General features: G+C 35.1%; 1 protein-coding gene across 1 annotated transcript in view; it reads right to left on the reverse strand.

Annotated features, from left to right (window-relative positions):
* Window positions 1-17780, reverse strand: part of LOC144343331 (metal-response element-binding transcription factor 2-like) — a 74988-nt gene that overhangs the window by 25963 nt on the left and 31245 nt on the right. The window contains exons 4-5 of the mRNA XM_085492061.1: window positions 4208-4303; window positions 3351-3600 (exon numbers count right to left, since the gene is read on the reverse strand). Coding sequence (XP_085348187.1) covers window positions 3351-3600; window positions 4208-4303 — 346 coding nt within the window. The remainder of the gene's footprint in view (window positions 1-3350; window positions 3601-4207; window positions 4304-17780) is intronic.

A 17780-nucleotide genomic window follows, 5' to 3' on the forward strand; every position in this document is an offset into this window, starting at 1 on the left:
AAAAGCCATGTACCAAGCTTTCCATCACGGAAATTCGTAATCGATGTGCTGACCGATGGATATTTATCGACTAAGTAATAATCTTGCCCAACATCTGTAGTGTCGTGGGGGAATGATTTTTTTCACGTAAAATCTTTACCGAACCTAAACTGCTTGCTAACTGAAAGGCGGTGATGGCGGAGATCATCTGCGATTGCGGCGACACCAAATACTGATAACATAACATTATATGTATATTTTTAATGTTCATGCAATATATTCTGAGTTATCCATTTTATTCTGGCGCGCGAATTAATAGGATACAATTTTAAACATGTATTTGAACAACGCGAATTAAAAGGATACATTTAAAAATTAGCGTTCGAAAATAAAATGGGTGCGCGAACTAATAGAGACCGCGAATTAATCGAGTTTTTACGGTAATCAAATTTAAGTCAAGTTTGCGTAGCTTAGGGTTAATGAACCAAAGCTTCGCAAACATTTCCATGCAAGTCACAGGATATTCAATTTTTATTTAAACTCAATTGAAACGCAACCCTATATAGAGTTGAGTTTTAATCCAAACATAACGCAAATTTATTAAAAGTTAATCCAATGAGTGTTGTTACAACAATGATAAGTGTGTGTGAGGTTTGAATGTCATCAGCCAAGGTATAACCGAGATACAGGTGTGGACGTATGGACAGATGAACAGACAGATACAGTACAGTTCTTGCGGAAGTTTTGGCTTCACTTCAGCTTCACCTTCGCTTCAGCATCGCATCATTATGGCATTGTTATGGCTTCAGCATCGTTTCAATGTCGCGACATTAAAAAGTTAGGCGGTTATCGCTTCGCTTCATTGTGGCCTCATTATGGCGACAATGTAGCATCAGCATCGCTTCATCAAACAAAGAAGTACAGAACTCATTTCGCCCAACCTCTCGCCCGCTTCCGCTTTTCAATTGCTCGCTTTTGCGATCGCTTGTTGACTTTCCGCTTTATTTTCGACTGTGCAAAAATTCGGACTACTAACAATTTTCTGGTTTTCATAGATCACGGTTACTAGTTTAGTAACCGTGCATAGATGTTAAACAACCGTCAAAAGTTCAAATATTATTTTTTTTAACTTTGACCTAGATTTGGCTGGGATTGACTATTTTATTTTAAACAATATTCTGACGTGACGCACTGCTACAAAATGTATTTCAACAGAAGTACGACATGGTTGTCCGAGTTTCTTTTCCTGACTGTTGAGTTTACGATTTGTATAAATATTGTTACCGTATTTCCCCCAAGGAGAACACAAGCCGAAGGACCATGAAGCTAACTAGAAGTCCCACGCATATGGACTGAGTGAAAGAAAATATTTCTAAGGCTAAAATAAAATCTAATATCTCTTTGTGTATTTGTCAATTTTGCATATTTTTGATGTGACAGTATGTTCGTAAATATCTGGAAAAATCTCGTCTTTCGTTAATAATTTCATTTATTTGAAATGTCTACCGACCGTGTCCCAATAATTTGTTTGGAATATCGATCCCCGTTGGTTTCTCCAAACGGTCCCGACGTCCATTATTCAACACAATCAGCATTTATTTATCGTAATTCATGGGGATCATGTCCCGTAATTTGCGGGCTGTAAAACCAAATAATTAAACATGTACTATTTATTATATATATTTTTTTTACCTCGTGAAACTACAAGACAGCGTAGAGTTGTCGCGGTGAAACAGTCGCCTTGAAATCGATGGAACTTCAATTATCCATTTCTCGCCTTGAAAACAAATTTAAAAAAATCCGAAGAGCATCGGGAGATATATTATTAACCAGTCTTACCAATCACTAGCTTTATTTTATTCAAATCCATAAAATTCACAAGTTTTTCGACATTTGTTGGCAACTTCCGTGCTAAAAATGGTTGAAAATGTGGGTGTGGTTCTCTCGCAAAGTCCCGTTGATAATACGGACAAATATGGTTCTGTGACCCAGGTCGTGCTCCGATCAGGTGACTCTATGCCAATCAATGATGTTGTAACAAAGCATATTTGACGCTAATTGAAGGGTCGTACTGTCGATTCACTGTGCTGTGACAGGCTTCACAATCATTCACTGAAAAACATCGGTATATTTTGACAAACTGCTGGGATTTGACCTCAGTTCAAAAAAAGAAAAAAAGAAAAACTGGGCGGAGATACAAATCAGTTTTGCAAGTTGGGAAATAAGGTAAACCAGATTGGGGTCGATGATATTCAGTATCGAAGGACTTCCGTGTGTATAATGAGTTTCAAATTGTTCATCGACTGGTCACCAAATATTTACAGCTACAACTAAATGAACACTTTTTTTCTGAAGCCCAATAAATTATTTCTGCACGTCAAGTGCTATTCGATTTTTTACCAGGCCTGTGGCTCGTTTTTATTCGAAAATATTTTGTTGTGAGAATACTTTTAAAGTATGTATAGATTGAGCTCAGGTCACTGATCGTGACTTAATTTTGAAAATTGGATGTAAAATTTTATCAGACCGACGCCACCACAGCCATCCAATCATAGTTGGAAATGTACGCACTTGTTTTGGAACTTTGTATCAAGATGGCAGGCGTGTATTAGTAGTCCGGGCATGGGATCGGACTCGGCTAAAGCTAAACGAAACACAGAAAAATACCACCAAAATGAGGAATCTGAATCTGTTCTCTTACCAGCAAATAAAATGAACGAAAATAAGGTAATTTTATTACAAGAACAGTTTCATTTCGTATGCCAAATTGTGTTGTTTCCGAACGACGATTGCTTCGTGTGATTTAAATTTATCACGATTTTCCTTGCAGTCAATATGACGCTCGTCACCTTGCAGATTGCAATATACTTCACATAGTTTTTGGTACCCAATACTCGCAATATTAAAAAATTTAAGATATCTTTTTAAAATGTCATTTTACTCTTGGTCATATTATTTTATTCCCCTTACTGCTTTGAATTTCAAATCGATTACATATCGAACTTCTGTACATGTGTTTTTTCTCTACTGCCTTTCCATGTGAAAATAATGAGGTCATACTCATGTCACAATACTTTGAAGCTGATGCCATGTTGATGCCATGAGACTGCGAAGCTGAGGCCACGGTGATGCCTCAAAATAAGAGAGGCGAACACAGCTTCAATTTTCAATGACGCGAAGCTGATGCACAATGATGCGATGCTGAGGCGACAATGAAGCCATGCGTATGCGACAATGATGCCACAAAAGCCAAAGCTTCCGCGAGAACTGTACTGTAGATAGATAGATAGATAGACAGTTGTGAAATCATAGTTTTTTGACTACATTAATACAAGAAATAAAACATGTATGATTAAGATAGAGGTACTTACTCCCCAGGGCCTCCACAATAACAGTAACACTGTTGTGTATTGTTTCTATGGCTACCATCCCAGGATAATGCTTTGAGACTATAGGGCAGTGATTTCTTCATATCTTGGAACATTTTGGCATTGGGTCCTTTCTTTGAGGCACCACCAATCTTGACAGAGGTAGCAAACACACACTGTCTGCAATGCCATTGTACATCAGGTTTGAGTACATCATCACCTATCACTGGTCTGTGACATGTCTGGTGATAACCTATAGTTAAACATAGAGAGACCATGAAAACCTTTCCCATATATTAAAGAAATCAAATTATTTTAGATGTAATATGCACAATCACAATAAATGCATGCTGAAAGCACATTCTAATTTGGTTTCAATGAAGGCTCTGGCTACCACACCACCATAATACAGCCTGGTGTTATGAACAACAGGACCCTGCATTATACATGTATATACAAAAAGGCACAATCTTATATGCACTTTGCACAGTGTTATATGCACAACACAGCTCAGTTTTATTCACAATATATCTCCCACTGTTCTGCACATGTACATAAATAATAATAATAGTAGTAATACAAGTTGGATTATACCATTACTTTGCGGGACTAACTGGCTGCTCTCTGGAGTTGTTTTATTGTTAGGTCAGTACATGCATATGTGAAAAATAAGAGCACAAAACATTTCCTATATACTGATACATCATAATGTAATTTTTTCCAATTCAGTAAATTTTGAACAAAAATCACAATTTACCACAAACTATCTCAATTTACCACAAACTAATGACAAAGAGCATAAAGGTGGGTTATACCATTACTTGGTATGGGTATGGTAGCTAGAGTTACCAAATACTGACCTAAATTGCATCTATCACAGATAACAATTTCATTTGGTGATTCTGATGATCCTTCCTGACATACTGTACAAATAATATCACCACAGTGATCAGGACCTGCAAAATAAAGAACAAAGAAGTTCCATTGGTTAGTTGTTGGTCATGTGACACATGAACTGAAGAAGTCTTGTAAATTGCGACCCCAGCACTAAACAGCAAAACAAATCTGCATTTCTATAAATCCTAATGCAAATTAGGTTGTCTATGAAAAAGCTGGTTCATGTTCAACCCTGTGGCAATTCATATTGACAAAGCATATACTGTAAAATATTTATTTATTAGTGCTTGGTATCTATTATTGCTATTTTCACTGAAAAGATGATTCAGAGAAAATAAAATGCAGCTTTTTTCCCCATACTTTACATTCAACTCATTAATCAAAGAAAGCTTAGAAAGAACTCCCGTGTGCTGAGAGTATTGAAGACACATTAAAAATTAATTCAAAATTACTTGTACATGAGATATTGATGGAAAAGCGAAAACTAATTATGTAAATCAGGTAACTAATATGAACAGAACAGAACAAAAAAATTATGAATTATTATGCCAATTAGAGAATTAATATGAACAAATTTTAACCCAAAATTAATCAGACCTGTCTATTGTTCTAGAGCATTTATGTACCAAATTTTATTCAAATGTGATGATCAGTAATTGAGATATCAGTGTTAATTAATTATGTTAATTCGGAGATTAATAAGCATAAATATTTACCAAAAACTAATTGGGTTTCTGCATAGTTCTCTTTAAAAGTTTCATTAAAATCCAATTTGTGGTTCTTTATATATCAGTGGAACATTATGCAAATTAGGTAATTAATATCAAATTAAAACTAATCAGGTCTCTGCATAATCCTAGAAGATCTATGCAGCAAGTCTCATTGAAATATGATGATTACTACTTGATATATCAAAAGTTGAAAATTAATTAATTACGCAAATTAGCTAATTAATATATACTGATATTACCCTAAAAACTATCAGGTCTGTGCAGTGTCCTATGACATCTATGTACCAAATTTCATTGAAATGTAATGATTACTACTTGAAATATCAAAAGCTGAAAATTAATTAATTATGCAAATTAGGTAATTAATATGTACTCATATTACCCTAAAAACAAGTCATTTTCAATGACACGTCCCCGTTCCGTTCATATTTGAGTGACATATACATTCAAAGCAGATCATGACCGAAATGCACCTGCATATGTACAACACATTGTGCTAAATCTGAACAAAATCCATCCATGCATGACTGAGATCCGGTTCTGGAATTGTGAAAATATGTGATTTTGATGCATTTTCGGCCATAAAATGGCCATCATTCCGCTATTGTTAAGCAGATCATGAAACAAATGCACATATCTATTTGTGACATGATGTACCATGTGTGTGTGAAGTTTGAACTTGATCAATCCAGACATGTCTTGGATACGGATCCAGAACTGAATTCTTTAACAAAATGGCCGCCAGTCGGCCATTTCGAACTTGATCCGAAAAAAAAAAAGACGTGCATCAAGGTCCTATTATGTTTAATGTATGTACCAAATTTGAACAAAATCCATCCATGCATAACTGAGATACAGGTCCGGAATGGTGAAAATGTGCGATTTCAATGCATTTTCGGCCTTAAAGCGGCCCCCATTTGGCTATCGTTAATGAGATCATGAAACAAATGCACATACATATTTGTGACATGATGTACCTTGTGTGTGTGAAGTTTGAACTTGATCAATCCAGACATGTCTCGGATACGGATCCAGAACTGAATTCTTTAAAACAAAATGGCCGCCAGTCGGCTATTTTGAACTTGATCCGAAAAAAAAAATGACGTGCATCAAGGTCCTATTATGTTTAATGTATGTACCAAATTTGAATGAAATCCGTCCATGCATAACTGAGATCCGGGTCCGGAATGGTGAAAATGTGCGATTTCAATGCATTTTCGGCCTTAAAGCGGCCGCCATTTGGCTATCGTTAATGAGATCATGAAACAAATGCACATACATATTTGTGACATGATGTACCTTGTGTGTGTGAAGTTTGAACTCGATCAATCCAAGCATGTCTCAGATACGGATCCAGAACTGAATTCTTTAAAACAAAATGGCCGCCAGTCGGCCATTTCGAACCCGATCCAAAAAAAAAAATGACGTGCATCAAGGTCCTATTATGTTTAATGTATGTACCAAATTTGAACAAAATCCGTCCATGCATAACTGAGATCCGGGTCCGGAATGGTGAAAATGTGCGATTTTGATGCATTTTCGGCCTTAAAATGGCCGCTATTCGGCTATCGTTAATCGGATCATGAAAAAAATGCATGTGCATATGTCCCATATAAGGTGTGATGTATGAGTGAAGTTTGAACTTAATCGGTCCATGCATGTTCGAGATACAGGTGATCACGGACGCACGGACGCACACAGGGCAAAACATAAGTCCCCGTTTTCGGACTGCGTCCGAACGGGGACTAACTATCAGGTCTGTGCAGTGTCCTATGACATCTATGTACCAAGTGTCATTGAAATGTGATGATCACTACTTGAAATATCAAAAGTTGAAAATTAATTAATTATGCAAATTAGCTAATTAATATATACTGATATTACCGTAAAAACTATCAGGTCTGTGCAGTGTCCTATAACATCTATGTACAAAATTTAATTGAAATGTGATGATTACTACTTGAAATATCAAAAGCTGAAAATTAATTAATTATGCTAATTAGGGAATTAATATGTACTCGTATTACCCAAAAAACTATCAGGTCTGTGCAGTGTCCTATGACATCTATGTACCAAGTGTCATTGAAATGTGATGATTACTACTTGAAATATCAAAAGCTGAAAATTAATTAATTATGCAAATTAGCTAATTAATATATACTGATATTACCCTAAAAACTATCAGGTTTGTGCAGTGTCCTATGACATCTATGTACCAAGTTTCACTGAAATGTGACAATTACTACAGAAATATCAAAAGCTGAAAATTAATTAATTATGCTAATTAGGTAATTAATATGTACTCGTATTACCCTAAAAACTATCAGGTCTGTGCAGTGTCCTATGAAATTTATGTACCAAGTGTCATTGAAATGTGATGATTACTACTTGAAATATCAAAAGCTGAAAATTAATTAATTATGCAAATTAGCTAATTAATATATACTGATATTACCCTAAAAACTGTCAGGTCTGTGCAGTGTCCTATGACATCTATGTACCAAGTTTCATTGAAATGTGATGATTAGTACTTGAGATATCAGTGGAAAAGACGAAAATTGATTAATCATTATGCAAATTAGGTAATTAATATTGCACAGATTTTTACCCAAAACTCATCAAATCTGCGCATTAGTTTGGAGCATCTGTGTGCCAAGTTTCATCAAAATTCAATGAGTGGTTCTTTAGATATCAGTGGAACAGTCATGGAACAGCTAAAAATCAGCTGATTATCATGCAAATTAGGTAATTAATATGCATGGATTTTTACCAAAACCTAATCAAATCTGCGCATTGGCCCAGAGCATCTATGCACCAAGTTTCATCAAAAACTGATGTATGGTTCTTGAGAACACACACACACGCACGCACGCGCACACGCACGCACGCACGCACACACGCGCACACACACACACACACACACACACACACACTAACTGCAAAGACTCCCTTTTTGTGCTTCGCACACGGGAGTCAAAAATCATTGAAAATATATTCCATACAAAACACCCAAAAAGTCTTTTCACCGAAAATTAATTCCAGCTAAAATAATGTATAACAGTAATACATGTTTTGTGCATTTCTTAATAAAGTTATTATCATTTCTGTTTATGCAATTAAACACTTGCAAGGACACACCCACTGTGTCCTGTGATGCTATTGATTAACACTGACACACACTTCTACGCACCCACTGTGTTCTGTGATGCTATTCATTAACACTGACAAACACTTCCAAGAACCCACTGCATTCTGTGATGCTATTGGTTAGAATTGACAAACACTTTCAAACTCCGACTGTGTTCTATGATGTTATTGGTTAGAATTGACAAACACTCCCAAGCACCCACTGCATTCTGTGATGCTATTGGTTAACAATGACAAACACTTCCAAGCACCCACTGTGTTCTATGATGTTATTGGTTAGAATTGACAAACACTTTCAAACACCCACTGTGTTCTATGATGTTATTGGTTAGAATTGACAAACACTTCCAAGCACTCACTGTGTCCTGTGATGCTATTGGTTAGAATTGACAAACACTTTCAAACTCCGACTGTGTTCTATGATGTTATTGGTTAGAATTGACAAACACTCCCAAGCACCCACTGCATTCTGTGATGCTATTGGTTAACACTGACAAACACTTCCAAGAACCCACTGTGTTCTATGATGTTATTGGTTAGAATTGACAAACACTTCCAAGCACTCACTGTGTCCTGTGATGCTATTGTTAGAATTGACAAACACTTCCAAACACCCACTGTGTTCTATGATGTTATTGGTTAGAATTGACAAACACTTTCAAACTCCGACTGTGTTCTATGATGTTATTGGTTAGAATTGACAAACACTCCCAAGCACCCACTGCATTCTGTGATGCTATTGGTTAACAATGACAAACACTTCCAAGCACCCACTGTGTTCTATGATGTTATTGGTTAGAATTGACAACCACTTCCAAGAACCCACTGTGTTCTATGATGTTATTGGTTAGAATTGACAAACACTTCCAAGCACCCACTGTGTTCTATGATGTTATTGGTTAGAATTGACAACCACTTCCAAGAACCCACTGTGTTCTATGATGCTTTTGGTTAGAATTGACAAACACTTTCAAACACCCACTGTGTTCTGTGATGTTATTGGTTAGAATTGACAAACATTTCCAAGCACCCACTGTGTTCTATGATGTTATTGGTTAGAATTGACAAACATTTCCAAGCACCCACTGTATTCTGTGACGCTATTGGTTAGAACTGACAAACACTTCCAAGCACCAACTGTGTTCTATGTTATTGGTTAACACTGACAAACACTTCCAAGAACCCACTGCATTCAGTGATACTATTGGTTAACACTGACAAACACTTCCAAGCACCCACTGCATTCTGTGATGCTATTGGTTAACACTGACAAACACTTCCAAGAACCCACTGTGTTCTATGATGTTATTGGTTAGAATTGACAAACACTTCCAAGCACTCACTGTGTCCTGTGATGCTATTGTTAGAATTGACAAACACTTCCAAACACCCACTGTGTTCTATGATGTTATTGGTTAGAATTGACAAACACTCCCAAGCACCCACTGCATTCTGTGATGCTATTGGTTAACAATGACAAACACTTCCAAGCACCCACTGTGTTCTATGATGTTATTGGTTAGAATTGACAACCACTTCCAAGAACCCACTGTGTTCTATGATGTTATTGGTTAGAATTGACAAACACTTCCAAGCACCCACTGTGTTCTATGATGTTATTGGTTAGAATTGACAACCACTTCCAAGAACCCACTGTGTTCTATGATGCTTTTGGTTAGAATTGACAAACACTTTCAAACACCCACTGTGTTCTGTGATGTTATTGGTTAGAATTGACAAACATTTCCAAGCACCCACTGTGTTCTATGATGTTATTGGTTAGAATTGACAAACATTTCCAAGCACCCACTGTATTCTGTGACGCTATTGGTTAGAACTGACAAACACTTCCAAGCACCAACTGTGTTCTATGTTATTGGTTAACACTGACAAACACTTCCAAGAACCCACTGCATTCAGTGATACTATTGGTTAACACTGACAAACACTTCCAAGAACCCACTGCATTCTGTGATGCTATTGGTTAACAATGACAAACACTTCCAAGCACACACTGTGTTCTATGATGTTATTGGTTAGAATTGACAAACATTTCCAAGCACCCACTGTATTCTGTGACGCTATTGGTTAGAACTGACAAACACTTCCAAGCACCAACTGTGTTCTATGTTATTGGTTAACACTGACAAACACTTCCAAGAACCCACTGCATTCAGTGATACTATTGGTTAACACTGACAAACACTTCCAAGAACCCACTGTGTTCTATGATGTTATTGGTTAACACTGACAAACACTACCAAGAACCAACTGCATTCTGTGATACTATTGGTTAACACTGACAAACACTTCCAAGAACCCACTGTGTTCTATGATGTTATTGGTGAGAATTGACAAACACTTCCAAACACCCACTATGTTCTATGATGTTATTGGTTAAAGGGGAACTAAATAGAGCCTATTTTGGTGTTTGTATTTATCAAGTTATGTATATTGATTATAAATTTGAAAAAAAAAATTAAACAAAATGATTATCTTCAGAGTTATGATGATTTAAAAATGTGAAACCATAAACCTGCGAAGGACTTCCGTTTGCGCCATCTTGCCATAAAAAAACGCCCTCATGAGGTATAAACAGGTAAGGTAACAAAGCATGATGACGAAATAGTATCTGATTAAATACAAGTCATTGTCAATGACATAGTCCCCGTCAAATAATTGGCTCATAATGCAACCCATTGCCAACTATAAAGTATGCAGTATATTTACAATATAATGATGACAAATAATGGCAGAACAAGAAAACTCAACGACTCTACAATATCTCCCTTTCGCAAAACAAAGTGACTATTTATTCTCAGAAAAATAGGCTTTTCTTTCAAAAATGATCAACCTAAGCATAGATCATCTATCATCTGCTTGACAATGGGGTAAGAAATAGAATAATAATGCAATCAAATTTATTATTTAAAGTTGGCGAGTGTTTTGCTACTTTGTAGTAGAAAGAATGAAATGGTTCAGTTGACTGGCTGGCACTAAATGGTAAGGTCAAATTGATCTTTGGTGTTACAAGACATGAAATGTCACAGTCCCCGTTATTTGATTATAAAGTAGTACAAGGAACATCTGCAAACAGGTGAATGAATATGTACTCTATGTGGGTACAACTCATCATAAAGTGATTTCCCATAATCTAGTTTTGTACTGACAACTAAAAACTTCCACTGACCCATGTTCAGAATCTCAGAGTACACAAGTGCAACAAAACTATTTGTCATACATGTATACTTGCTCAAGAAACTGCATTCATAAATCTGAGTGAACCTTGATGTACATGACTTCTTTGTTAATCAGGTCTTAGTATATTACCAGGACCTGGGTTTGTTTCAACATCACCACTGGGCATCAGAATCATTCTCATGTTGTCAAATACAATTTTTTATTAATACAGTAAGGTTTATTATTTAAAATGTATTCATTGTACATAGAACAACATCTGTTAATTTGAACAATTGTAAAAGCTATGTTTTCAGAGCAAGTACATGTAATACAGTGTAATTAAGGAAGCCAGTAAAGGTTGGTCTGCTCATAACCTTCAATGGAGAAGTAACAATAATTGTTTGAAGTCTTTTTAGTGCAGTGATATTATTGCATTTCATCATTATTAATGGGTATAAAATACTGTAAACCATTTAATTTTCACTTCTAGATATATTCAGGATTCTATGAAATTTCAATAAAGTCCCTGACACTCCATGTTGTAGGAACCCAGAAAAAATTGCCTTGCAAAATTGAAGCAGTTCACAGCACCACTGTAAAAAAAAAAAGTTTAAAATGAGTATTGTTAAAGATATACACATGTGGGTTCATAAGACATATGTACCAATCTGAGCGGTTCTAGAGATTAGTATCACAAGATTTTACTCTCTGTGATTCAATATCAGCCCTATGTATAACGCTGTGTTGATCAGGCGAACTAATTGACAATGGCCCTACAGGTATCGCTATGCAATCACAGTAGTTTTGTATTCTTCTTGCATTTCGACCATGGAAAAATATTTGTTTTTGAGAGTGGCCGAATTATTAGAAGAAAAACAGAAACTATTTTTTTTTAGTATAAATTCTAGTAACTGAAATGCAGGATTGGTAAAGAACAAGACAATAAGCAAGATTGATAAACCTTCAGCGAGCACTCCTGAAATTTCAGATCATTGGTACCATGTTTTTGGATACATTCAATAAAATTGGGTTATTTATTTGATGTAACGAAACATGCATTCACAGCAGACGGAAATTCGTTTGAGATGTTACTGGATTTTTGTATTCAGTTTTCCATTTCAACCACCATCATCACTTAGTATAAAGCTGAGATCATGCATAAATGCACAGTGTAGTGCCACCAGAAAACCAATTGCTTGAGAATATTTTGCACCATTACACCATTTCAAATATTATATTAATTCACAGACAACAAAATAAAGATTTCAATAACATATTAGTTTTCCCACAGTTGATGATTGTATGGCAATTACATGGCTTCACCAGTTTTACTCTGGAAGAAGTTGGAAACAGATAACAGGAAGGGGCTACATGGCTACATCTTTCTTTTTTTAATTTGAATCAAGCATGATTTTTAATTTTTTTTTTTTTTACAAATGTCTATTTCAGGGCAACAGAAACAAAAACAATAAATGTGTAGGTAGGCATTTTAACAATTGCACAATTAATATTGGATGAAAACGTCATTACCGATATAAATCATAATTCTGTTCAAATTAAAAATAAGATCACATTTAATTTAGTCAGTTTTCATAATTAAATACATAATAACATGTACTTATAAATTTGAATAAGGTTCAACGGCTTTTTCATTTAGTGCCAGTTTATACACCATAAAACTTCTGGTTTAGGTGTCACACTCAAAGAGTGAAAGGCCTTTGGTTTGGCATCGCGAAATGTTGGAATTGAATCCCCCCAAAAATTCAGTAAAGTTTACGAAAAGTAAAGTATTTTCTAAAAGAAGTTTCGAATAAATACAAACACGAATACATTGCTTAGTTGTTACATGGAGGGGTTTATAGTTCCATGGTTGTTAGTACCGGTAGCAAATGATCACGGTAGCACAATCTGGTCATTCTGTGTTTCGCAAGTGAATAACTTACTTGTTTTCGAAGTATTGCAATTGTTTATTATTATTCAGTAATGATTATAATACGCACAAAAAAATAATTCGTTGAATTTTTATGAATTGGAAGTAATATTCAACTTAGTTTCATCGTAAACGAATGATTTCGGTCGAATGTAAATGCGATGCGATATCCGCCATGTTATTTCAGTACACGTGGTCATTTAAATATGTTAATGACGGCTCAGTGACCTCGTGGTGAACGCAACAGGGGATTCACCGATGTTTAGCAAGATCTTTATGCTTTGATTTTGACGGGGAAAACGGCATGATTTTTTTTAAATCGAAAAATTAGTTGTTTTCAAAAAATAAACTGAGCATTCAAAGAACAATTTAACATTGTTCACAGAAATAACAGCCCATTGTCGAAACGAAGCTTACCCATTCACGCTATTCACAATAAACATCATACTCTTGAATAGGTGTCAATGACTACGGTAAAATATAAATTAGACTCTTTTAGGCATCAGGAGTGAATGAAATATCCAAAACATTAAAACAAAAACTGCCGAAAAAACGGGCGATTTCACGGTCCGTTCACAGACTGTGGTCTGTTGCAGACTGCTCGACCGACCATCCATACACGTGTTGTCACTGTACATCCGCCATGTTGAATCGCTCAAGATCGCCAAAATCTTCATTGCAACTAACAGTTCAATGCTCACAACATAAAAAATACGAATATAATCATAGGCAACCTGCTATTATATCATGAATAAATTGATCGACACAGGGAAATTCGTCCCCCCCCCCCCCCCCCCGAGTTGTGAATATTTCGGAAATCGCTACACAAGCAAAAGACCGGAAAACGATTTACCGGTACTTGAAAACTATGTCCTCGTGAATTAATCGTTCGTGTACAATAATTTGACAGGGTATACAATTCACAAACTAGTTTCGTAGATTAGAGACAATTGTTTGCTTTTTTTGGTTTTTCACAAGAAAATAAAGCTGGCAATCATCATAATATTCACGTCCGTACGTCACAAAATGTACACCAATCGTACCCCAATAAACTGGAAAACTTACCTTTGCAAACACGTCTCTTATGCCGCCTTCTTGAAGTTCTTGAAATCAAATAAAGTTACTAGTTCTTCTAGTAACGAGTGAATGAGACCACTGAGTCGAACAGAATACATGTATAAACAGTACTATAATAAATTGCACGCAATGGAGAAATCACGTGCCGTAATAACAGCAGCCTTACTCACAGATCTAATCTACTGTAAAATATTTTATTTCAGCTGGAATTATCATTCGCTGAAAAGACTTTTTCTGGGTGTTTTGTATTGAATTTATTTTCATTGATTTTTGACAAGTTGACCGTAAAATATAAGAAAAGGGTATATTCGCTGGATTTTATTTTAACTGAAACATTCCTTCAGCGAAAATAGCAAAAAAATGTTGCAAGCAAAAATAAAGTATTTTACAGTAATTAATTTATTCTGAGCATGCGCAGACGTTTTGTCAATGTTGCCGGGAGAGGCAATTTTTGATAAAATCATGAAAAAGACCCACTTGGGATTTTCAGATCTGGGAAAAAAATTACGTGCATACTCGGAGGGGACATGTTCATCAACCTGCCAAGTTTCACTGATATCTGCTGTAGAATTTCTGAGAAAATGTTGGAGACGGAATTATGGACATAACCTGAATTATTAGTCCCCTTTTCAGGCTGCGCCTGAACGGGGACTAATAAGCAACTTAGGGAGCCATAGCTGGCTGGACTGGTGAATTGACTTCTAGTCTAGGTTGTTTCGACTTTTACAAGCATATCAACATACAAACATTATGGATGTGCGATTGATTGAGACAGGCATTTTGTTTTGTTTTTTGTCTAACTGTCTAATAAATGCTGTTTCCAGTACTGCACTGTGCGGCGTGCAAATTATTCAAAGTATGGATGCTGGAGTATGCAATCTTGAGTTCGTAGGGTGGTGGTGGAAACATTTTCGTCCATGTATTCACGGGGCTGCACTGGCAAATCATGGGACAAGTGTCACAGGAACACCAAGCAGATTGTTCACAGACTTCCGTGTAATTTGAAATAAAACTTTCATCCGAACAAGGGGCATCATCGACGATATACTCTCATCACTCACTGACACTGGACTGATCTGAATCGTCACAGTATACCGTACTTTCCTGATCATAAGCCCGGAGGCATGAACACGTAAAGGAAAAGTAAGGGATGAGCTTGTACTCGAGGACCAACTCAGAAAAAATGATTTTGTTTTGGGGTTAAACACTGTAACCATCTTGCAAACAACAAATATTCTTTCACCACGCCGGGCTCGAGAAAATAATACTTATTTTTGAAAAACAAGCAGCCTATCGGCTGAGATAGCTCCGCTGTTAGCAATGCACATTTCAATTAAAGAACTGAAGACATCATCATAGAAAATGAACAATATGTATAGTATCAAAGCAATCGGACTTACAGTTTTTAACAAGAAGTCGAAAATATCACTTTTTACCAAAAATGACAAAAATATTCACCAAAATTAGAGAATTGAAGATATCATCACAAAATGAACAAATCTGAGAGAGGTCCACATGTAGTACCTATATATGTAATATCAAAGCAATCAGACTATTAGTTTTTTACAAGAAGTCAAAAATATCACTTTTTACCAAAAATGACAAAAATATTCACCAAAATTATAGAATCGAAGATATCATCACGAAATGAACAAATCTGAGAAAGGTCTACATGTAGTATCTAAATATGTAATATCAAAGCAATCAGACTATTGGTTTTTTACAAGAAGTCGAAAATATCACTTTTTACCAAAAATGACAAAAATATTCACCAAAATTATAGAATCGAAGATATCATCACGAAACGAACAAATCTGAGAAAGGTCTACATGTAGTATCTAAATATGTAATATCAAAGCAATTGAACTTTTGGTTTTTAACAAGAAGTCGAAAATATCACTTTTTACCAAAAATTACAAAAATATTCACCAAAATTAGAGAATTGAAGATACCATCACAAAATGAACAAATCTGAGAGAGGGCCACATGTAGTACCTATATATGTAATATCAAAGCAATCAGACTATTGGTTTTTTACAAGAAGTCGAAAATATCACTTTTTACCAAAAATGACAAAAATATTCACCAAAATTATAGAATCGAAGATATCATCACGAAACGAACAAATCTGAGAAAGGTCTACATGTAGTATCTAAATATGTAATATCAAAGCAATTGAACTATTGGTTTTTAACAAGAAGTCGAAAATATCACTTTTTACCAAAAATTACAAAAATATTCACCAAAATTAGAGAATTGAAGACATCATCACAAAATGAACAAATCTGAGAGAGGTCCACATGTAGTACCTATATATGTAATATCAAAGCAATCAGACTATTGGTTTTTTACAAGAAGTCGAAAATATCACTTTTTACCAAAAATGACAAAAATATTCACCAAAATTATAGAATCGAAGATATCATCACAAAATGAACAAATCTGAGAGAGGTCCACATGTAGTACCTATATATGTAATATCAAAGCAATCGGACTTGTGGTTTTTAACAAGAAGTCGAAAATAACACTTTTTACCAAAAATTACAAAAATATTCACCAAAATTAGACAATTGAAGATATCATCACGAAATGAACAAATCTGAGAGAGGTTCACATGTAGTACCTATATATGTAGTATCAAAGCAATTGGACTATTAGTTTTTTACAAGAAGTCAAAAATATCACTTTTTACCAAAAATGACAAAAATATTCACCAAAATTGTAGAATCGAAGATATCATCACGAAATGAACAAATCTGAGAGAGGTTCACATGTAGTACCTATATATGTAGTATCAAAGCAATTGGACTATTAGTTTTTTACAAGAAGTCAAAAATATCACTTTTTACCAAAAATGACAAAAATATTCACCAAAATTATAGAATCGAAGATATCATCACGAAACGAACAAATCTGAGAAAGGTCTACATGTAGTATCTAAATATGTAATATCAAAGCAATTGAACTATTGGTTTTTAACAAGAAGTCGAAAATATCACTTTTTACCAAAAATTACAAAAATATTCACCAAAATTAGACAATTGAAGATATCATCACGAAATGAACAAATCTGAGAGAGGTTCACATGTAGTACCTATATATGTAGTATCAAAGCAATTGGACTATTAGTTTTTTACAAGAAGTCAAAAATATCACTTTTTACCAAAAATGACAAAAATATTCACCAAAATTGTAGAATCGAAGATATCATCACGAAATGAACAAATCTGAGAGAGGTTCACATGTAGTACCTATATATGTAGTATCAAAGCAATTGGACTATTAGTTTTTTACAAGAAGTCAAAAATATCACTTTTTACCAAAAATGACAAAAATATTCACCAAAATTGTAGAATCGAAGATATCATCACGAAATGAACAAATCTGAGAGAGGTTCACATGTAGTACCTATATATGTAGTATCAAAGCAATTGGACTATTAGTTTTTTACAAGAAGTCAAAAATATCACT

Source organism: Saccoglossus kowalevskii, chromosome 17 (genome assembly GCF_978046115.1).
Source record: "Saccoglossus kowalevskii chromosome 17, keSacKowa6.1, whole genome shotgun sequence".
Classification (NCBI taxonomy): Eukaryota; Metazoa; Hemichordata; class Enteropneusta; family Harrimaniidae; genus Saccoglossus; species Saccoglossus kowalevskii.